The sequence below is a fragment of the Teleopsis dalmanni genome, chromosome X (assembly GCF_002237135.1).
Source record: "Teleopsis dalmanni isolate 2A chromosome X, ASM223713v2, whole genome shotgun sequence".
In the NCBI taxonomy this organism is placed as follows: Eukaryota; Metazoa; Arthropoda; class Insecta; order Diptera; family Diopsidae; genus Teleopsis; species Teleopsis dalmanni.
Genome location: NC_051848.1, coordinates 93,570,353 through 93,595,009, shown reverse-complemented (window position 1 = coordinate 93,595,009; position 24,657 = coordinate 93,570,353). Strand labels below are relative to the sequence as shown.

Here is a 24,657-nt window from a genome sequence, read left to right as displayed (position 1 = left end):
TTAGTGATATTATTGCATTAAAGAGTTAACATCTTGAGATAAACAATATAAACAAGCTAATTTTTAATTTACAGAAAGGAAAAATGTTCATACACAGTAGCTATAAGCCGTAATTTTATCGATTTCAATTTGTATCTGAACCACTATTTATATCAGTAAAATTCAATATATTATAGAAACAGCACGTAATGCTTTCGTTGACACTCATAACATCGATCTTTAAAACTCTCATTGTGTGGTCTATACAATGCTATGCCATAGAAGCTTGGAGTTTGATCTTTAGAAAAACTCTGAAAATAACATAGAACTTCAGTCCATAAACAATGAAGTTCTACTGAAAACGAACTGCTGTCGAGAAAAGAGCCATAAAGAAAAGAAAAATGTCCCATTTAGGTATAAGGTTAAGGTTAACTAATGGGCAACTGTGTCGCAAGTAAACATACTTGTTATTGAGATTTCGATTAAGTTTATAATTCTATTTCTACATATTTTTGGGACTTTGTTAAGAGCCTTCTAGCTAGGTTATTGAGGTGATTTAATAATCTGGATATATAAATATTGCTAAATCAGGAAGTTCTTCAGATACTACTTAACGTTTTTGATTGTAATATTTGGACTCTGCATACTATATTTTGTAACCAACAATCTAATTGAGATTAGAAATTTTTAGTTTTGCTGGCATTAGTGTACCTTGTGATCGAAAAAGAATGAGAATTTTATTTTTTATTTTCACGCTGGCAACACTATTATACACATTCTGTAAAAGTTTAACGCATATTGTTTAACGCAGATGATTTCCAACGCAGATAGTGACCCCATATTCATCGAAAGCAGCATAACTGGTGATGAGACATGGGTCTATGAACTTGACATGCCAACCAAACAACAATCGACCGAATGGTGCGTCAAAGGTGAGCCGAAACCAAAATGAGAACGTCAAAGTCGGTCCAAAATCAAGGTTATGCTGACTGTTTTCTTCGATATTCGTGGTGTGGTGCACTATGAATTCCTTCCGGATGGTCAAACGGTCAATAAGGAGTATTATTTGGCCGTTATTCCAAAAACTCCACCAATATCATCAACCAAGCACCGAGCACCGTACCTTCCAGATATGGCCCCGTGTGACTTTTTCTTCTTCCCCCGACTCAAATTGCCATTGCGAGGAACGCGTTTTGAGACCATAGATGCCATAAAAGAGACTTCGCTGCGTGCACTAAAGACCATACCTTCGACGGCCTATAAAACTTGTATGGAAAATTCGATCAACGTTGGCATGCATGTATTGCCGCAGGAGGAGAGTACTTTGAAAGCGATAATAAAGAAAATTATTAAAAATTAAAATTTTGCGTGTTTTTTAAATTCTCGTTCTTATTGTCTATTGTATCTAGTGTATATTGAGTAAAGTATAGGTCTCAATACACATCCTTGCGGAGCATCAGCAAGAATGGGGTAACTACCAAAGGTATAATTTCTTTGACGCACATGAAATTTCCTGTCAAGATAGCAGACAGCAGAGTTATTTGTGGGCTTAGAAATTTCACTTCAACAGTTCAAACATTAAGTGACAAACAGGTAAAAGGACAATGCAATACCTAATCTACTAATGTACTGATTAAGCTCATTAATAATATATATTTGAATTTTGTTAAGTTTTCTTTGTTCCGTGAAAAACTTAACGGTAACACTTTCATTTTCGTACTGTTTTCGAAAGATGTATGTTGAAATTTTTCTAAAGTCATTTATTTAACTTATCAATGGTTTGTCTATTGGGATGTGAAATCGTAAGTCTAAAGTCACACTAAGTTTTACTCTTAAAGGACTTAGCTGATTATTGCAAGTTTGGAAATTTGAAAATTCAAAATTAAGCAGCCCTCCTATCGGGTTAAAAATTTCATAATAAGAAGGAATTATGAACAAATCATTATATTGGTAAGTAAGTATTGGTAAGTTCTTTATTTATAAAATATAGGTATATATAATATATAAAATTGTACTGAACTGAATGCTTAAATCTTCAACTATCTTGAAGCAAGAAACTCAAACTACTTTCAACTCACAAACAAAACATATTATTATTATGTTAGAGTTTTAATATGGTGTTCTGAAAATTTCTGTAGAATAATGAGGCGAACGCAAGAACGTAGATACAAGGTATTATCAGATTGCACAAAAAGATAAAAAAAAACGCGTGAGTACGCTTCCGGTGCATTAATCTCCTGAAAATACTTGCATCAGAGCACATTACCTAAATTCCTAACACCACCAAAGCAACAACAAAAACAACAACACGCAATGATAGTTTCGTTCAAAATTCGTACATCGTCATACTTTCGTCAGTAGCTTTTCCGGTGCATGGCAATGACATCTACTAACACCTTAGCCACATTAAAACTGTTAAGGAACAAACAAAGAGGATGATGATGATGATGAAGAAGAGAAACTTAAGTTAGCGAGGGGAAGCCACAAATCGCGGGCGATAAATGATAAAATGCTTCGAACTATAACCCCCCGAATTTTTATATGTTTGCTTTTTGTGCCTTACATGGAAGAGTTCAACTGAAAAAAAGAAATAGAAGTCGTCGTCATTAATACCAACGATAATGTGTGGTACATGATTAGCATTGACAGTAGCGAACAGCTCCTATATGAGTTCATGGATTGCATGCAGTAGTATGGTTAACTTGACATACATTCTGTCAACTTTCGCATGCCATTCATTTACGTTTGCATTTACCGGAAGCAAACAGCAACATTACCCACTGGCGCAGGTAAACTATGAAACAAACAAATGTCCCAAATTTACTCCAATGCCACTTGACGCGGTGTGCTCCAAGCAATGCAAACTTTTGATACATACAATTACACGTACTTTCCATTGTTCCTGTTCATGTTGAATCTGCTGCTTATTGTTAGTTGCGGATGCTGCTCACACAAATATGAACAAGCGTCCTACAACCAAAAACATTTAACTGGTTAAGCAGCTGCAGCTGCAGCTGCAGCTTTAGTTGTGACATTGGGAGTGGCGCTATTGTTTGTAGGTGTGACGTGAATAGTACAATAGAAATTTTCTTAAATGTTGTTGACGTTGTTCTTCAGTTCTTGCTTTTTTCGAGGTGCCAACTTGCGATGATGGTATATTTCAAACTAACAGCAGCAGCATCATCGTCATATAAAGCTCATCCCATTCGCTTAGTTGCTCCCAAAACTCACATAAATATTTATGAACCGGTGTTTCTTGTTTATTTCTTGCGTCGTAAGACTGCACCAGGTAGACACTTTACCAACTTTTTGCACTTGCACGATGTTTTCTCTCTTCAATAGTGACTCCACACACTCTACCCCACACACGTGCGAGGGATTTTGCGTATGTTTATTGCGAAATTGTTATCGAACATTTCGGTTTACGACATACTCTATAAGGATGTATGAATATAAGGATATCAGATGCTTCAAAATGAAAGTAGTGCCCAGAAGCTAAACTTTAACTGCAAATTTAACAGTAAAGTATCGACTGTATAAAATGGACATATAATTTTTATACCAAGTAAATTATAATTTAAGCTAATATATACAAATATATTTCTATGTCATAAGTCTATAAATCTTGAGGACTTGAAGAATCTTAAAAAAATTCCTAAATTAATTGTAATCTGAGAATTTACTCTTTTAGTGAGTAAAGTGTTAGTGAGTGAGGCGGCGAAATATATTATAGGTGGAACTTAATAATATCATATTAAGCGGGGATTTTTGAATCTTAACGAATAGGGCTTAGTATATTATGAAATTTATTATTTTATCTTTATAAAAAATTTTTTATATTTTATCTTTTTTAATCCTCTAAATATATTCCGCACTATTTTGCACCATATCTAATGAATATTTTTTAATTAAATGTTTCTACACGACCCTTAAATTAGTTTTAAAAAATCGTCTCTCAAATGAACCTCTGTATACGCCTCTCATTAAATTCAGCAATTTTATGGATTTTTATTGAAAAAAGCACAAGGCGACTTGCTTTAAAGGATGATTACAGAAAATAGTTAAAGATAGTAAATAAAGCAAGTCAATATCGTACTAACATTTGAATAATAAATTAGAGATATAATCTTATAGAGAAACTCTCTCCCTAATATTTAGAAAATATTAAATTGCTTAGAACCACTTTCACCAACAATATTTTATTTGAATGATGGATCACCCATTAAATATATATTTGAATTGTTAACAGTCTTATTCATTCTAATATATAGGTTTGCTCTGTTGTTGTCTCATAAAATGAGGCGACGAGTAATTCTTCTTCACTTTGTTTCGGATGTGACAACAGAGTTGCATAAACCATAACCAAATACTTAATTTTTAGTATTTAAAAAACAGATGAAATTTAAATGAATTAGAATGGAAAATAAAAATCCATAATAAAATAAGAACTCATAATTAATTGTGGTTGGCTGAATTGGCTCTTAAAATCCTTGGTTGGTAAGATAACAAAAATTACAACTTATGAAGCGTTCTGATATTTAAAATATAGGCAACAGAGAGAGGTGTGACGAAGCATACGTATTTTGCAGTTATGTTTAGTTGAGACCATTACATGTGGTAATTAAGGAAGTATTTTGCACGGAAGTGACATGTGTACGTTGACACTTCACAAACTCTGGCAGACGATGACGATGAAACACACCATGCACTTTGTGACTAATAGAGTACAATAGAGCATTCAGTGTAAGTTTGTGTGGGAATGTGACTTTATGAACCTTCCACCAAATGAAATTGATGCAGCAAATTACCATTACACACCGAAATACCTAGAAGAGTAGTATGTTTGCGAAATATTAATGTTTAGTTTTGGGTTCAACTGACGTGTGTTGAATTCCGTTGATGTGAAGTTTCTTATGCTTAACATAGTACATTTGGGATTTAAAATTCATTTTAAAATAACATTTTAAAATAAATACTGTATCCATGAAAAAAGTTTTGAAGATTGAAATGCACATAAATATGTACATATGTATTGCCTGTTATAGAGATGTCTTACAGACATTATAGAGATAGGGATTATAGAGATTTAGACGTAGACATACGTATATCATTTACATTATGATAGGTGTTTTTTTAACGGACTATATTTATGATATCTTCCAAAAAAGGTGTACTTCAATATATGCTAAAATAATTTATTAGTTAGACGAATTTATTAGAAGGAGATTTTCGAAAAATTAGATTTTACAGTTGATTCGTGGAAGGCATATATGTGGACCTACTTCTTTAAATACATATTGGTACACTAAAGTTGATACGCTAATTAACCCCGCCCTAACAATCCTCAAGTCCACTTCTGGACTTTCAGGAAGATATGCTGATTTAAGGTCCGTAATCAACTAAAAGACAAATAAATGATATGTTTTTTTTTTTTTAGCCTAGGTAAAGCCTAGTGTGGGGTAGAGATAAGCCCCCCAGCCATTATAGAGTAAAAGTGCGTAATAGCACTAACTCAAGAAGAAGAAGAATCAAGAATCAAGAAGAAAATAAAATAATATTAGTAACCAACGAAAATTTTAAATTCTTTAAAAGTCAAACTTTCTAAACATTTGCAGACATAGTTGGACTTTTCCAAATGGAATGTAAAAATGGAATCTTAAAAAAGAGACAGGACTTAGCTGGAGAAGGAAAGAGAGAAAAACATGTGGGGCTATCTCAAATTTGTAATGTTAACTAAAGTAGGCATATGGTCGGTATGTAATTTGTAGTACACATTTTTGATATTTTAATACGATTTGATACTAAAACATTTATACTTAAACCCTCGGGTCATTAGAGTTAAGGTTTTTATGATTTAAGAGATAACGTAAAGTGAAGATAGATAACTCAAGAGTTAATTTTGTCTTTAAAACCAAGAATTGCAATTCAACAATTGATTGAATTGTAAAAAGTGTACAAAACATTCTATTGAAAATATTACAAAATTTTCTGATATTCATTTTAAAAAAAAACTTACTACAAACTTCCAATGTCTAGTTTGGTAATCTCAAAATCACGGGAATATATTCACGGGCACTTATAACGTTAGCGCTTCCCAAAAGTCTATTAAAGCTTTAAAGCCACTGTTTTTTCTTAAGATTTTTTAATGACGTTTAATACTTTTAATGACAGTTAATATTAGAAAGCAAAAACATAACTATGGCAACAACACTGAAAACTCTTAGTAAGCATTAAATTTTTCAAAAATATTATCTTTAATAAATGTAATATATTTTATAAACATAAATTTTTTTTTTCCTGATAATCGTTTCAATTTTTTCGAGCTGAGTATATTTTCATATTGTGACGATTCATACTTTATTCGATTGTGTGCTTTTACTTGTGCACTACAAAGTTACAGATACTTAAGCTCTAGCTTACTACATTATTGGGATATTATTTTATTTATAAATAATATACCTTCTATTGCTATGGACCGTGTCAGTTTCCGTGGACAGAGTGGCCCTGTTGGTGATGGCGATCAAGCATCTGATGATAATACCAACCCTGGTTACCTCAGTGCTAATGAGCGACGTGAGTTTTTGCATGGAATGGTGAAGTCACTGCCTAATGCATTGCAGGCTCGTGTTACTGTCTTGAAAAACTTGCAATTGGAACACTTGAACATTGAGAAGCAATTTTATGATGAAATATTTGCTTTGGAGCGCAAGTACCACAAAAAGTTCGAAGTATTATATGGCAAACGAAAAGACATCATCTCAGGTAAGATGGTATTTATTTCATCTATATTTATATATTGAAATTATTTTATAGTAGAGTAGAAACATTCTACTTTGCACAATTTAATATGATTTTGTATTCAAATAGGTAAACTTGACCCCCCCAAGGAAAATCCTAAGTGGAAAAACAATGAAGATGAAACCACCGAATATGAAATGCGTACTGACTATGGTAATATTCTTAAGTCGTTTAAGGATGTTACAGAGGACACCAAAGGTATTCCAAACTTTTGGATAACTTCCTTCAAGGCATGTGAACGTTTTTCTGATCTCATTTTCGAAGACGATGAACCCATCCTTAAGTGCCTCAATGATATCACTATTTCATACAGTACTTATGCATTCACATTACAATTTCATTTCGATGAGAATGAATATTTCACTAATGATGTGCTAACTAAGACCTATTATTTACGTGAAGGCCTCGATGAGGACTTCCCTTTCACTTATGATGGGCCCGACATAATAAAATGTGAAGGCTGCACCATTAACTGGAAAGAAGGCAAAAATGTTTTGGATATAAAGCCGAAGAAGTTATCTGAAAAAGATGACGAAAAGGATTCGACAGTCAATGAAAGCTTCTTCAGTTTTTTTAGCCCACCAAATCCACCAGACAATATCGACGAAGTCGATGATGAGACTGATGAATTGCTTGCAGCCGATCATGAATTAGGGCAATTCATAAGAGAAGAAATTATACCACGTGCTATTTTGTACTTCAGCGGTGAAAAAATTGACGATGAATCTGATGAATTCACTGAGGAATTTAGCGAGGAACACTCCGAGGGGGACAAGTCTGGAGGTGACAACCAAGGAACTGACAAGGCTGGTGGCGATAAAGCTGGTGGCGATAGATGCAACAGTGAGGGAATTAATTTTTAATATTTTTCACTTTTAACAAATTGTTTGATTTCATTAATCTATTTAGTTAATTGAATAAACCAAAATTTTTTTTTAATAATGTACTTTAATGAAATTTTAAATATTAGCTAATACAAAATGTAATAAATACAACCATCAATGGATTAAAATGAAAATTTCACAAGAACTGGTGAAGCTACTTCAAATCATGTTAAAGATGAACGCTTTAAGTTAATAAGTGTTTTTAATTAATAAGATGAGAGATAGTCATTTTAAGAAAATAATATTAGACAGAAAAAAAGAACAGACATATAATTGTCGGTTTTTAAGACGATTGCAATAGGGTTTTAATCGCTTCATTCTCAAAAATAGAAAGCTATTATTTACTCAAATAATTAGGCTAGCACTGCTGTACGGATGTGTAATTTACAGCAAAGCCTCAAATACTGCTATAAAGCAATTACAGATAGCACAAAATCTGGCTTTAAGAAGACTAATTAAGATTCCTTGGTATATTAGAACAACAGACATGCATAGAGATCTAAGAATCGACTCAGTGAAAAAGTTGCCCAACCCCGCTCTAACAAACCTTAGGTCCACCTCAGGACGCAGAGGAAGATATGCTGATCTACGGTCCGTCATCAGTTAGAAAATAAATAAATGATAATGATTCTAGTATAGTTAAAGTTTAGTGTGGGGCAGGGAAAAGCCCCCCACCCACAATAGAGTAAAAGTGCGCATTAGCACTAACTCAAATCACAACAACAAACAACAACAACATCGATAGGGTTTTTAGAAAAATATAAATAAATTTTTTGAGAAAGTATTTTGATGGATTTAGTTGAAGTCTGTAAATTAACACATTATAATTGCTTCTCAACAAGGATAGTGAGATATCCACAACTACATATTATGAATGTGTGACTTTAGTTACCGCCACTCACTATTATCTCTTTTTATTTATTTTCTATTTTTTTAAAATTTTTTTGACAGCTAAAACGTCAAATTTACAGTTTTAAAATCATTGTCAAATAATAATTAATATGTAAAAATGCGGAAAAAAATCACTGAAGCAATTTTGCAGAAGTTCGAAAATGGCATCGTTGGAATGCGAAATCAAGTTTCGTAAATTGGGTCTCAAGTGACGAACGGCGGCAGATGCTGAAATAAAAAAAAATATCAGAAGTAATAAAAATAAATAAATGGACCAAGAAGACTTGTGATTGAGTATAAAGTTACAGCCAGCACCAGAGTGAATTGCAGCAATGATGGCGACCCATTAAAATGAATTGCATTGCACTTTGTGCCATCAACAGGGTATAAACTCCCTGACATCGTATGATGATGCTACATGGCTTCATAAGTAAAGAAATTATAGAAAGTGGAAAATAAGAGGAAACAAAAGAACAAAATAGGAATTGCATAAACACTATAAATATGTAACAATGAAAAACAAGTAAGAACTACTAACAAGCAATATATGCACATACACACACCTGTATGGGTAAAAATATAGCTAAATATATCCGTAGCCACATGGTGGAGGACCGAACGAAAGAAAAAAACATTTACGCCATATTAATAAAATTGAATTGCTGCGTTTGTAAGCTAAAATTCTGCAAATGTACGAAAAAGATTTCTCAATGCTGATGCTGCTATCCATGCCTGCACATGAGTTCAGTCCACAATTCAGGAAGTATGCTAAGCTGTGGTAAGTAAATGAATGACGAGTAGATGGCAATGGCACCAGCAATAGCAAATATTATAACAAGCACAGAAGTAGTAACACAAAATTGACGATATCGAATAGAAGTTGAAGAAAATTTGACGAGTTTTATACTTAGAATGTATAACGAAGGCAGTAAGTAAATATATGAAGTACATTGCCAAAGTTCGCTCATATATACATATTTATTTTATAGAAAAATGCAGTGGCATTTCTAAAAATGTAAGGTGGGTAAAAATTTATTTTCATATTGAAAAAATAAAAAGTTAACAAAACCATTAAATAAATTACCTCTACCTCTGGACTATGTTCTAGAGAAAATTCTCCATATCGACATAAAGTGCAGATCAGCACGCCCGTCAAAGTTTGACAATTTGCTCGTAAGGTCCAAAGCGTGCTCTTCAAGAACTGTTGTACCCTTGAGTGGGTCATAACAAGATAAGAGACAAGTTTTGAAACTTGATATTAACATAAAAAATATAGTGAAATAGTAAGCAAACATTATAATAGAGTTCAGGCAGATTTATAATTGAACCAGAGCTTTTCTTACCTTAAAAGGAGTATAAGGACCATCTTATGTAGACAATTATGAATGCTTCATACGTACACTTGTTGTTTCCAATGAAAAACGAGTTTCACTATGCCTCGTTATCTTTGTCTAAATACTAGTTTAAGGACGGGATAGTTTTAAATATGTTTAAGCAATAAAAAAAACTAAGAACTTTTTGTTCAAAGAATATTTGCAGAAACATTCAGAAAAGTATATAATTTCACAACTTTTGATTCAGGTTTTGTATGCTAAATGCAAAAACCGTTGTTAATAATTGGCAACGCAGAAATTTGGCAGGTTGCTGCATAAAATCTAAAAAAAGCACTTAAACTGAAGAAAATATACCGAGAGACCGTAAAGATGAAATAATTCTAACTAAAAAGTTTGATAGCACCTCCGTTTTACGTTTTAGCAAATAATGATCTGGTTATTATTTGCTGAAACAGTACGGATCACAAATGGATGAAATTGGTAAAATAACACTCTTTTCATTTGCTTATTTATTTACAAAACGTTACCTTAACTTTTTGCTTACGATTATATGCTTTCTCTTGTTGATCGATTTGCATTCTAACTGTACCATATCATGCTAAAAGTCGTATTGCCAATGACATCTTTCATATATCACATTTCACTTCGCCTATTTATGTGTTCCATATTGGACTAGAAAGTGAAACTCATGAAATTGTTTTTTTTATGATGACCATGACGGTCGTTGATCACATTATCATTTACAAAAATATTGCTAATTTATCTTATATGGACATTCGTTATCAGATTGTGAAATAAGCAAAATCACAGAATTTTAAATGGATAGCACGTCATAAGAATGAATGTGATCCGACCCAGAAATGGATTTTTGAGTACGGACTAGTGCGTAACTGACAAAGAAAACAGATTAACTAAAAAATCAATGCTAGAGATATAGCAGAATGAAGTAAAATTTTTGAAGAAATCAGAATCGAGCCCGCATTCCAGCGTTAATTGATAAAGATATAATATATATTCTAATACTTAGGACACGCTGCCCTACTTATCACTATCTAATCTCAGAATAATCTCTAGAAGCACAAGGCGGTACGCAAACTTTAGATCAGTCATCGAATAATCACAAAGCTTTTGAAGAATACATAAATTAGTCAGTGAGAAGGGTGGGACTCTGCAGAAACCCCCAGTTATCAAAAAAACTCAACATGAACATGAACTTAGGATCTGTTCATGTGAAAATATGTTACTGATAATCTTTAGGTAAGTTATATTTTTGGTATAAACCAATTCAGAAGTATGAGTCATTATTTAATATTAGTAGCACAAGTTAAGTGCATTTAACAAGAAACATAAAGACGATCAATGAAATCTATAATAAATTATGTACTTCTTCCACTACTGATTAAGCGATGTCCTACATAACATGATTATTATGTCATGTATCGAAAAGAAAATCATATTAGAAAATCGAACAAGAACATATGTGAAATATATTCAAGAAGAAAAGGGTGGTAACACTAAAGGAAATTTCAAGTAAAAAAGAAACTTGTAATCAAGTAAATTTTTGGGCTGGTCATAGTTGGGCTGGCCTGTTTCGGTCATCGTCAAATGTCCCAAATGTCCATCAATTATGGTATCAGGAAAAATCAGGTTTAATTGTCCGTGTATAAAGTTTCGACTGCAAGTGTCAGGCATTGATCCCCGTCAAACCTTAAATCCAGGACCCGTTTATTAAATTCTTTTTCACCAATTGGAAAACTAGAACTTAATATAATATATTTAATAAATTAGATTTCTATGTAACGTTTCTATGCGGAGTTTTTGTCCGAAATTTATTTTTTTAACTCATTGTCACAAATGTACAAGTACTGTATTAATTTTTTGTGTTTAAGTATTTTTTGTATTGTACGTTTGCATTAGTTCACTTGTAACTTTACATAATAATTGTTGTAAATAATTCCTGAAGATGACGGAAATATTGAGTTTTTTGTATCAAATTTAAATAAATTTTATTAATATATAAATTAAAAAGTTTTATATTAAATGAAAATAAAAGCCAGAAAAAATAATGAAATTACAATTTTTTTTTGAAAATAATATTCAACTGCTTAAAAACGCTTAATAAAAAAAAGTGAGACTACTTCCCTGTCTTCTGCAGTTGGTCTCGTTAGTCGTAAAAAAATACTACCTACATCAAGATACAACGACAATAATTCGAAATAAACATTAAAATAAATTTTCTCATAATCACTTGAAATAAGAAAAAAATTATAAAAAATAAGACAAAAACTCTCGAAGTTCAGTTCACTGAATTCGCCACTCTGGTTGGCGCTGTATCTGCTGTTAGATTCATTTTGGCTTATTGGGATTAACTTGATTCTTCAATCGTGATTTTCTCTAAAATTTTAGTTCTTTTGGGTTTTCCGTTTGGTATTGGCTTTGGTGTTATAACTGACAAAAATGAATGTAAAGTTTGAATAAATAGATGTGCATAAGAAATATAACCAAAAATATTTAACATTAGTCCATGGAAAAAGAAGACCATGGAAAAATTGAAGAAAAATCACTAAAAGCTTCAAGAAAAATAAAATGAAGTGTAAAACTTCCTTGCAAAAGAAATGAGTAAAAATTCTGGAATTGGCAGTTCAAATTGCGTTGAGATGGTTGGGTGCAGCAGTAAACATGCATATTTGTAGTCGGAAAATTTGGTCGAAAAATGAGATGCTTCTTTATATTTATGATCAAATATGGATTTGGCATCATAAAAACTTCTTCACTTATTCCTTTTTTCCATAGCATTTTTATTGTTATTCTCCAACATATTAAAGTATTGGAAGGAGCTTATATTGCATAGAATGTTGGTCAATTAAGTACTTTTTATAGTCGAAAATATTTAGAAAAAAATTTAACAGGAATCAACAAAAAAAATAATTATGGGCATTCAACTGAATAAAAAAAAGAATATAAATATATTAATAATATAAAAACATTAAAATTTGTAGTAAAATAATTTCAAATATTCCAGAATACCACAGCAAACTTAAACGACCAAATCAGACCCCGTAATATATATGAAATGCTGATGTACATAAAGATCTAAGGGGTCTAACAGTTAAACAACTTATAAGAAATAGATGATTTCATTTTCTAAAAAACAATCTATTCTTAGCTGAGGAGAGTAATACCACATTTGGTACACACCAGCGACACAACACATCAGGTGCTGCCAATCTGCCGTTTAGGCACTAAAAAAAAAGTGTCAGTGCAGGCAACAGTTCGTTAAAATGCTCTGATAATTACAATTTAAGGTATTTATATTACAACCTTAATCTCTGCTCAAGGGGCAGAGTAGTCGCACCGCTAGCCCTCCACGGACTCCAAGCGACAAAGGAAATTCAAACATAAATTAAGAAAAATACATTTATATAAATTGAGAACTATATAGGAGATTGCAAGAGATCTTATAATAATTGCTCCAGAAATAAATTGAAAAGAAAATAGAACATAATTAATATCGTTCGATTTGGATTAAACAGAGAGAGTTGTTCTATTGCACATTTTTGTTAAAAATTTATACAGTATGCAAAACTCGAATGATACTTTCTCGAGTGACGAAAGTAGTATTTGTGAATGCATATACATTATATGTAAATTAAATGCGTCCCGGTAAGAAAAAAGAAATACCTATTGTCATGTCAATGCACATGTTACCATAATTATTCTACACTCGAGCTTAAGTCAAAAAAAAAATTTAGGAGATTTATTTGATGCTAATTATAGACGTCCGATATTTCGCACTATTATGTTGAAGAAAATCTTTCTACAAAACTATTTGTTTTGATGACGTAATTGGTCGACGCCAATAATGTAATGACGACAAGTTTGCTCCTATAACACATCTGTGCTAACGTTCGGTGAAATTATTTCCATTGTACTATAATGGAAATGGGTGTCACAGTTAGCGAACAGTTACTTGGCTTAAATATGTAAATTTCGGTAATACATGCCATCTAATCCCGAGTCATGCATGCAGTATATCGTCAGGCTTAAGTATAACGTCTGTTCTCCATGTAAGGGGCGATTATAATATGCAGCTCGGCGCGTCTTTATGCCAGTGGAGCGGCTCCAAACCGCGTCTGTTGTTCATGTTAGAAGCAGTGGAAATCAAAACGGACACTTCTTTGAACTTCTCAATAGAATAAATTTAATGTGGTTCGAGAATAAATTCCTCGAATATAGAGCAATACATAGATTCTGTTTTGTGGATAGAAATGGCCATGAAACTACTGTCCACACCTTTGCTACCAACGTACTGGCCAACTAATATAAAAAAATCACCAGATGACATTGATTTCTTCATCGTAAATAAAATTCAAAAAAGGCACATTGAAGTTAAAGCTGTACTCGACTTAAATTCTGACCATTCACTAATTATGCATATATATGGATGTAACATACTATCTACGTAACCCAGGCTGACATTAACAAACCGTCTAACAGACTGGAATTATTTTAAGGCCCAGATAAATGAAAATATTGTCCTATCTTGCAAAATACGAAGCATTAATGACCTAGAGAGCGAAACGGATTGCTTTACGAGCTTGATTCAAAAATCGGCATGGAGCAGTTCACCTCTACAGAATAGTAAGCAATTTGGCAATAAGTATCCGCTCGAAATTTTAAATCTAGTCTATAAAGAAAACTTCGCAAAAAATGACAACAATCATGTTTCATACAAAATAAAAGAAACCTTAATAATGCCACTCAAAAATTAAGACAAGGGATCAGTAACCTTAAAAATGAAAATGTTAAGAAACATCTTTTAAGCTTGACATATAACAGTAAAACTAACTATTCTCTCTGGAAAACTATGAAAAAACATAAAAGACCGATCACTCATACCTCCCCCCTTCTCCCCTAAAAAACGATAATAATGGCGAAAAGTAACATAAAAAAGGCACACGTTTTAGCAGAATATCTAAGTAAAACCTTCAGTCAAAAAGAAACCCAGCGCATAATGGTGGTTCTAAACCCAGATAAAGGTCAACATTCTCCTACTTCATATAGACCAATCCCTCTTCTCATCTGTAAAAGACTTGAAAAAATAATTTGTCAAAGGAATCTTATCGCAAATCATCAGTTTGGATTTCGAAAAGAACACTCAACGATCGAGCAAGTACACAGAGTTACGCATGAAATAGAAAAGGCTTTGGAAAACAAGGAATCTTGTTCAGCTGTGTTTCTTGATATCTCAAAGGCTTTTGACGGGGTTTGGCACTCTGGCTTGATATATAAGCTGCACACTATTCTGAAACAGCAATACTGTAAACTACTGGAATCGTATATTTGCGAAAGCCACCACTGAGTTAAACTACTTGACGCGTATTCACAATTATATCCTATAAATCGCGGTGTCCCCAGGGGAGTATACTTGGCCCATTGCAGTACCATTGCAGTACACATATGATTGCTAGTGAACCCAAGGTGTATTGTGGGAACTTTTGCAGATGACACGATAATAATGGTTACAGGTCCAAACAACAAGGTGTCTACCACCAAGCTAAAAATCGTTCGAAATGCTGATCTATATCGTGACCTTGAAATACTTACTGTCAAGCAAGAAATACAGAAGACTGCTAAAACACATTGCGACAAGCAGAGTCAACACTTAAACAGCACCATTCCGGTGTTACTTTGCGATGTCACTTACAGACACTTATGCCGCTTCAAACCACCTTTTGAGGCGTTTCATCCAGCAATGAGATGACTAGCTCAGATCTATATGCTCACCTTAGATGAGTAAATTTACTTGTAGTATTAATTAAAAAGCCTCTTGTTAGTCAATATGAGTAGTTGTTGTTAATTTAAACTCTACATTTGTTTAAATATAATTACAAAAAAAAAATAACTTTGCTACCACCACAAACGTAGAAGAGATGATGAAAGTGGCTATAAAAAGAAGAAATAGAAGAAATAGAACCCTAGGTCGCAAAAGTAATGGAAGATACCAGTGGACACAATAGAATTTCTGGGATATGGTGTAAGATATAGACAAAACAAAGCACTTGCAATATCAATACACACAAATAAGTAAGAATATTAAAAAGTAAAAATACATAAGAAAGGAGATGCAAGTAATTGCAATAACTTTAGAGGAATAAGCTTACTAATCATCCCGAGCAAGATTTTTACAGAATTATATAAAATAGAATTTCTACAGTAGCAGAAGCTAATTTAGGAAACAACCAATCAGTTCGGTAAGCATAGCGATCTATGATGGTTCTGACTAATATGATAGATATTTCGGCTTTGAATGCTTATATACTCGTAGTATTCAATCAATTATGCCCAGATTGGAAACTGAAGCAAAAGCACACCAAACGTAAATGCTTTTTGTAAGAGCTAGGCATTGCATTAGCCCATGGTTTTGTGAACAAGAGGACAGAGGTCCCATGGACTAAGAAACAATTCCACCTAATTGCTTCTACAGTCAATAAAAGTCACCAAATCACAAAAAGTAGCTGATAAGCGAGGACGTTGTTACGCCTGCTACCATTCTGGGAAAAATAGAGAATAGAAGACTACTATGTTTTGCCGTCTTTGTGATAAGGCAATATGTAAAGACACACAAGCTGACAACATTTGCACGTTATGCATTCAACCAAAAAAGAAATGCATAATATTCTTTTAAAGAGCAATCTACCGTTAAAGACGAAATTATTAAAGTCGTGGTAATTTGATTCCACAGGAATGGTGTCCAGCATATGCGCAAGACTTGAACTATTACTTTATGTTTAAATTTTATTAAATAAAAATAAATTTACAATAAAATGCAGTTCAGGCAAAAGTGTAAGTAAATTTATGTAGAACTCATTCCTTAAAATAAGATTAAGGGACTGTATTCGTTTTTATTACTATATTCGATTAATTGAACACAATTTTAGGTGCAACGATGATTTGTTAAAACTAGGAAAATCTCAGTGAATAATCGGGAAACATCAATTTGTGTATAATGAGTTAACTATTTTTAAGATACGTATAAGATACGTATAAGAAACGTGACATCCCGAGTAGTCACGCACATATGAAACCAAATTACTAGAAACGTAGTACCGAGTTAGTCCCTATAAATTTATCTGTAGTTATATCTGTAGATTTATATGAAGCGTTAATAATAATATACCTACCATATATCCATGAATCACAGATCTTTTACGTCAAAAATTAACCCGAAAAATAATATCAAAATTTGGAACTTGGAGCAAAAATATGGCTCACCTGCAAAGTATTGCGTATGTGAAAGGGAGAGATGGTAATGCTGCGAGTGAAACGAACGATTTCGTACTATTTTTATTAAAGGAATAACGCTAGTTTTGGAGGAATAGTGGTCGATTTATTTATAGTGGTAGAATATTTAAGCTCTTTTATATTTTTGATTTGAAGTGATGTAGCAAGTGAAAGCAATTGAATCAATAGCTATGTTCTCATAAAAAAAATGTGAAATGTGCTCTAAAAGCGCATAATAACTTACAAAATAATATATAAAAATATATTAAATATATTAGATAAAAGAAAAATGAAATCATTTTCAGAAATGCAAATGACAAATGAAAAAAGAAAAGAAAAAAATAAACACAGAAGGTATAATCGGGTTTGTATACGGTATACGGGTTTGTTAAAAGAAAGATGTTCTAGAAACAGAATGTCGTATATTTGTTTATCGTGGCATGGATATCAGTACACAAAAGCAACTGTTAGATAACAACTCCCGTGTAACGGCAACAGTAGTTTTGCCCAGAGTGAGTTACAATCCATCCCCTTTGCACGCTCTAAATTAAGATATATTTTTGTACAGAATATTTTAGAAAAAAAAATAAAATACAAAATTATATTGTAAACTTTATATTGCAAGTTAAATAATTGACTCATGTTGCTGATGAGTTGTTATTTAAAAAATGTAACCGTTTCTGGTTTGTGTAAGAAATAACAGCACCGTGTTCACACAAATTATTGAACTTAAGATATACGTATGTATACCCATCTTAAGATATACATTGTCAAATAATTTCGACACATAATTAGTGCGTAACTAAGTCAATCAAAAATAATATGTATTGAAAAGATTCCTTTACACAGATTTACAGATGAATCGTTTCATGAATACATATACATAACGAATTCATTTCAAGCAGTCCCTACAAATAAACAGACTACCAACGACTAGATAAGCACCCGGTGCACTCTGCACTCTGCTGCCTGAGCGGTTTTGAAATAGGTATATTAGACCATAGTGAACAGTGCATAGTAGCTGGCGGCCACGTTGCGTGCTTGCAGCGGCAAAATATCCCCAGACTAACCCCTGCCGTTGAAGCAATCGAAAATAGATTCATTGGCTTTAATTGAGTAATGCACACCAGCGCCAAATTGCCACAATTGTCACGCTTTTGTGTATTGAATTCGAATAAAATTTTATTAATATGCGATGGGTAATTTGTTTATTGAAAATAATATCTGAATAGAAAAAATAAATTTTTATTTTATGAATAAATTAACTTGATTGAAGTTATCTTATAATTACTCATTATATTAAGTAGCGCATACTAATAAATTATTGGAGCAATATTGGTTGTGTAAAATCTACAAAATCTAATTTAAGCTGTTCTGCAAATTTTATACTATTACATATCTGTCAATATGGTCAGGCGGGTTATTTGCATTTGTTTCTATATGTAAGGATATTCTGAGAAAATTCATAAAAATATTAATATGGTTAACCCACTGATGACGCTATGATAATTCAAGCCCGAAAAATTCAAAAAATACATATACATATATATAAAAATTAAAGTTTTTGAGGAAGACAAAGTAACGAATTTAGAAAGAGATTTGTGGATTTGTGGATTGGGTAGATTTATGTTAATTAAGTTTACGTCCAAATTATAGTTTAGATAAATTTCAATATATTGTGTTTTTCGTTTGTTATATGTTCAGGCATATTTTCTTTTCGATAATTGATTAGTTTTTTTAAATATAATGTGCACAAATATTAGCAAGAATAAACCCCAGGTGTGGCACTAAGGCGGCACTCGAATCTATTCACAATCAATTATATATAGCATTGGAAAAAATGTTCAAATATTTAGAGTCACCTTAAGTTTAACGTTTAGCTATGTAATAGTGCAATATGGATAAATGTATATTATCGCTGTAGTATACAATAACACCGTCTCCAAAGGTCTAAAATCCAAGTTAAAAAAGTTCAATATCGACTTAGTTCACTCTAGTAGACCACATCAACTTGAATGCCTTTTACCATCCGCAAAAGATCCAATTGACCCATTCGAAAAATGCGGAGTAAACAAAATAGAGTGTGGCTCCTGCAACAAAATATACATCGGACAAACCAAAAGACCCTTATCAGTAAGACTTGAAGAACACCTGAAGGAAGCAAGAGAAGCACAGAAGAAAATGAACCCCCACATAAAATCAAATGTCGCCAGACATATAGTAAAGGAAAATCACCACATCAACAGGGATAACGCCCAAATAATCTAAAATGTAAGAGATAGCTGGAAATTAGAAACGGCAGAAAGCATCGAAATACATAAACATCAGATCACAACTTTACTCAACGGCGACAAAGGCAACGTGTCATCGTGCCTTTTTAGATACATCCCAAAAAACCGACAACCAGTCGACCTAACTACTAGTATGTAAAAATAAAAACAACACCAGACCAACCCCGCCACCATTTCTTACCTGTCAGCTCCAAGGACAATAACCTTAGGTTTTATTAATATTAAGTTTAGTATTAAAAATAACATGTTAATGGTATAAATAGTTTGTAAGATTGCTAGATGTTTTAATATTAGAAATTCTCCTGATGAAGGCAAAAGCGAATTTGCCGAAACACGTGTAGAGATACACAAAAAAACTTTCGAAATAAAAGTTAGTATATTTTAAAAAACAAAAATAATCGCATTTAAACAATTTCAAAGTAACGACTCAAAAATTAAAACAAAAATAAATATACATTTATGTTGAAGTTATACTCGTCTTAAGAATGATCAAGTAGGTCGGATTTGAAATGCTTCTTACGCCTGGTTATTCTATCTATTCGCTGGGATGTAAGTAAAAATAAAATAAAAAATAATTAAAAATAAGAAACGAAATGAATGTCATTTCTAATGACAACGACTAAAAAGTCTACGTATTTATTTAAAAATATTGTTCAAAATATTCGAAAGGAAATAATGTTGCATTGCTGTTAAATGCCCCGCAAGCGTGATTTGTGAAGGCGTTGCATACTTTGTGGCGACTTCCTCCAATTTTAATGCAACATTTGTAGCTTGCGCCACTGCGCTTCGAATTATTTTATTTTAGGTTCCACGTACTGCATGCACATATGGAGAACATTGTTTCTGGGTGTAGGTGTTCTATCTGCATATGCATATAATTATCACAAGAATGTACTGGACTTAATGAGTTATTTTTGGGTTCCTTCTTTTAATTAGTGAAAAATTTTTGCTTTTGGGTTCTGGAATTTTTTAATTTGTGCAACAAAAAAAATGCGCCATGTAATATTGTACTGATAATATGCTTGTTGTCTTTCTTTGATTATTTCTTATATATATATAGATATATATATATATATATAAACAATAAATTAAATGCCATGTTAATATAAATGTTAAGAAGAACATTATAGTGCATATGTTATGAGAACATATCAGCAAAGAAGCTTGTTTAGAGCGGTACTTTAATATGATGGTATATATATACTTTCTACAAATATAATAAATATATATATATATATAAATAAAATAATAATTATTATATAGGTGTTTACAATATTTCATATTGTCTTTTTAATGATCTAAATGATAAACTTTGAACTATCTGTCGCCTTTATTTTATCGAGAATTATTTGTGTCAACACAGACGATTGTACTATCTTAATATTATTCTTAAAATCATATACCATATATGGATGTGTAGAATGTTTTTGCTATAGCACCGTTGCTATAATAAGTATATATGTTGGTAATATATCGATCTGAAGCCAAACTACCATAGACAGACATAAAAGGTAATAAAGTTTCCTTTTCTCATATAATCAAGAGCAGAGGCTATTAGGGGAGAAACAATATAATGAGACACACCGATTTTTGTGCCGATTCTTGACAATGTTGCTTTCTCTCTTTAGTTACCAGTTATAAGTCTGAAGATAATTCTACACAGAGTGTAGCGCATGCAAAAAACAAATGCACACCAATTTTGGGTTGGTAAAGTGAAAATAACAATATTTGTTGTTGGAAATTTGCCTTAAAGGTTCAAATAGCAAAATGTAAATATACTTTCTATTATTTCTACTATAAAGATTTGAATTAAAAATACTTGTATAAATATTTCTTTAGTTATGAGAAGTTAGATATTGTTTGAAATTTTTAATATGAATCATTTAGATTATTATTATCCTTAATATAATATCTTAAAAACAAGTAAATAAAAAGTATGTTTGTGGTTTCTTACGTATTGTTGACCATTTCAATGGCATTGTTGCACATATCCACTTCTTCAACTGTTAAAACATTTACGGATATTTTCGCTGAATCGTCTTTTGATAATTTGTGGACAGTCATGAGATGAGTCTTGAGGTTATGGCGTCTAGAGAATCGTACATTGCACATTTGACACTTGAAGATTTTTTCATTGGTGTGCTGACGTAAATGACAGCGTAGCGAATCTTTGCGGAATTTTTTTGAACACATTTCGCAAGGTATTAAGTCGTTTCGTTTAATTTGTCCATATTTATGATGTACGAGATGAAAAAGTAATTCTGCTTTATAAGGTAGACTAAAAAAACGTGATTAGAAAACATGTACCATAGATATCTTAAAGGGTGACAAATAAATATCTTAAATACTGTACCCAAGACCGCAGATGTGACAAAAGTGTTTAGCACCTTCATTTAATGGTATTGGATTGATATAATTGTTTAAAATTGGAACCACCGCTGTTTCGTTAAAATCCGTGTGAGTATTAGGTGTCGAGTCAATTTTTTGTTCATAGACCACAATTCTAGATGTTTCAGTCGGAAGAAGAGATTTTTGCATAATTATTGTTTCTGTCAGATCATTCGTGTGTGTACTATTATTTTGCACAAGCAACAGGTTTGCAGTCTTTACTGTATCCGATAATGTAGGTACTACATCTATGCATGAAACTGTAATGGTGGTAGAAAATTCTGATGGTATGCAAATAGGTTTACATTTTCGAATATGACGACCTAAAGCTTGCGGGAGAGCAAAACTTTTTCCACAACTGCCACAGAGGTGCTTTAATAGAGGATGCTCATTATCCCGATGTATTTTTAGCGCATAACGATTTTCAAAAATTTTTTTGCAGTCTTTACAGGTGTTTAAGTTCTTAGATGTAACATCAAGCTTGATATTAGCTTTCTTTTTTTGTCGAATGGTCTTACTGCTGTTTTTAACATAATTATTTTTGTGTGCCAAAACATGTAACAAAGCTTCTGCTTCCGTAGCAGCCCTAAAAGCATAAAATCATATAATTTCGGTTGTATTAATTAAATTGTTGTATATAAATAAAAAATCATAATACTATCACTATAATAAACTTACACATGATCACATTCACGGCACTCTTTGGAGTTGTTCATTGCCACTCTATTTCTTTTCATGGTTCCTACCAAATTCTTAGCCTTTAACCGGTGCGTTAGCTTTTTACGATGTCTAATTGCCTCCTGAGAGGTTTGAAAGCACAAATTACACCGATAGCAGTAGTATTTCCTTATAGAATGGCGAGATTTTGTATGACGTTGCAGTGCGATTTTAGAACGTAACCATTCATCACAATGCGCACATTTAAAACGGCTTTGATATGCATCTGAAGCCGTACCACTTAATTCTGTAAAAGGATGACAGACTTGTATGTGGGCGCGTAGTTCTGCATTGTATCTGAACGAACTATGGCACTTGTTGCACTTTATGTCAATTTTTTTGCTAATACAAATTGGCATAGAACGTGCAACTGATTTAACCAATTCTTTATGTTCTAGGCTTACTAAATGACGACGCATTTGATTATTGTCCTCACATTCGAATTGGCAGTGGGAACATAGGAACTTTCCAGGACCTTCAGTGGCATCTAGATGTGCTGCGGAGTTCCAATGACGCATAAATTGTTCTTCGGTGTTTACATAGAAACGACACGGACGACATTGGAATGGAGAGTTGTGGACAATAGCATGCATTTTTTGAAACAATTGAGGAATTGATTTGGCTGGATCTCTTATCATATGTTTATAATGATAATGACTGACGAAATGCTGTCCAATATGTTTACGTGGCACAAATCTTTTACAACAAATACATTTTTCAAACATTTTGCCTCGGTTAAGTTTTTTACCCTTTTTAATTTGTTTTATTTTTTTCTTCTCTTGTTCCGTTTGTAGATTTTCTTCATTAACACTTATTGTGGAAAAAATATCGCTGAGTACCTGTGGGCTCAAACAGTCGATTTCAGCCTTTTCTAAAGGTTTGTCAGCATCGGCGCGTTTAATATGAAATTGCGTCCGCAAATGATTATTGTATGTCGCGCTGGTTTTTAGTTTTTTACAGCAGGGATTACACCAATATTGTTTTGGAACTACAGGAGCGGCTTTAAGTTTATCATTTGCTAGCTTTGTTATGCTGTTTGTCCACTTTTCCGCATCAACAGTAATAGCAGTTTTATTCTCGCTACACTCAAAATCAAAATTTGATTCATCCCAACTGGGAGAGTTTATGCGTGTCAGTTCAGCAAGTGCTGGTCTCTGACCTGGACGCCATTTACCACCTGTATGTGTAGGCGGCACTGCAGGAGGTGAGCGAAATGCACGTAAAGGTTTATGTTTATTATGAATACTACTATCAGGTATGAAATCTTCATCATCTTCATCTTCTTCCTCAGATTCGTTACATATATATTCTTCTTCTTCATCATCTTCTTGTTCTTTTTCCATACCAAATTCGACACTATCATCGTTTTCATGCATTGCTATAACAGCCTCATCACCACCTATAACAGATAAACTAGATACAAAACTCATTGGCTCATATATCGGCTCATTATTATCTGTGGAACGTTGGGAGTTATGTTCTGCATGTATCCAATTGCAGATAGCACTGCCAGTGGAAATTTGATGCATAATCGGCGATTGTAAACGTGTTTTGGCACTTGTATTAAGTGTTGAATCACCTCGAATTAAATTGGATGATTGGACACTTTTCAATCTTAGAGATGAGAAAAATTCATCTGCTTCCATTTCGTATGTATGCATGTATGAATCAAAAATGCCCTTACCAGTTTTGTCATCATTATCTGTGGAACGATATGACGGAAAAGAATCGTAGTCATGACGAAAAGTATTTACTGCAGTTGTTGGTATTGGTTTGTTTATAATCGGCAGAACAATATCGTTGACAGTGGTCGTAGACGTTGACGGTAAAATTTCTTCTGGGCAAGGTGCAACGCAGTTGGTTTTGCGGTGCTCAATGTAATTATTTAACCCCACAATTGTTACACGACATTTAATGCACATATGAGAGTCATCCTCAACCAAGTCAATCTACAAATATTCAAGATAATTTATTTAGTATGATTTATAAAACTTTACCATCTTATGTATATAGTTCTATAAATTCTTTTTATGTTCAAATTATGCTTAAAGATTCCGCTGTAATGAATCTATACTGTATACAAAATAAACG

At 32.7% G+C, this 24,657-nt stretch overlaps 2 protein-coding genes and 1 long non-coding RNA gene across 5 annotated transcripts in view; 2 read left to right on the top strand and 1 right to left on the bottom strand.

Moving 5' to 3' along the window:
* LOC119687249 (zinc finger protein 845) overlaps window positions 1-24,657 on the bottom strand; it is a 127,159-nt gene that overhangs the window by 19,883 nt on the left and 82,619 nt on the right. For both annotated transcript variants that reach the window (XR_005253121.1, XM_038101509.1), the window contains exons 3-5: window positions 22,528-24,515; window positions 21,815-22,435; window positions 21,416-21,739 (exon numbers count right to left, since the gene is read on the bottom strand). Coding sequence is in view for 1 of the 2 variants with exons in the window: in XM_038101509.1 (XP_037957437.1) it covers window positions 21,416-21,739; window positions 21,815-22,435; window positions 22,528-24,515 (2,933 nt within the window). In the remaining variant the exon portion in view is untranslated. The remainder of the gene's footprint in view (window positions 1-21,415; window positions 21,740-21,814; window positions 22,436-22,527; window positions 24,516-24,657) is intronic.
* LOC119687250 (nucleosome assembly protein 1-like 1) lies at window positions 6,256-7,685 on the top strand. Its single transcript, XM_038101510.1, has 2 exons — window positions 6,256-6,741; window positions 6,847-7,685. The coding sequence occupies exons 1-2, from the start codon at window positions 6,450-6,452 to the stop codon at window positions 7,638-7,640; spliced, it is 1,086 nt and encodes a 361-aa protein (XP_037957438.1). The 5' UTR covers window positions 6,256-6,449; the 3' UTR covers window positions 7,641-7,685.
* LOC119687252 lies at window positions 8,671-11,733 on the top strand. 2 transcript variants are annotated; one of them, XR_005253123.1, is made up of 4 exons: window positions 8,671-9,480; window positions 9,542-9,572; window positions 10,673-11,143; window positions 11,291-11,733. It is a non-coding gene; the product is annotated as an uncharacterized LOC119687252 (long non-coding RNA). The 2 variants fall into 2 exon arrangements; XR_005253122.1 differs by having other exon boundaries at window positions 11,202-11,733.

Bases quoted from the DNA above. Each gene is read 5' to 3' on its own strand.
- LOC119687250 (XM_038101510.1), top strand. From the start codon at position 6,450: ATGGACCGTGTCAGTTTCCGTGGACAGAGTGGCCCTGTTGGTGATGGC. The intron at 6,742-6,846 runs GTAAGATGGTAT...GTATTCAAATAG, and splicing joins ACGAAAAGACATCATCTCAG to GTAAACTTGACCCCCCCAAG.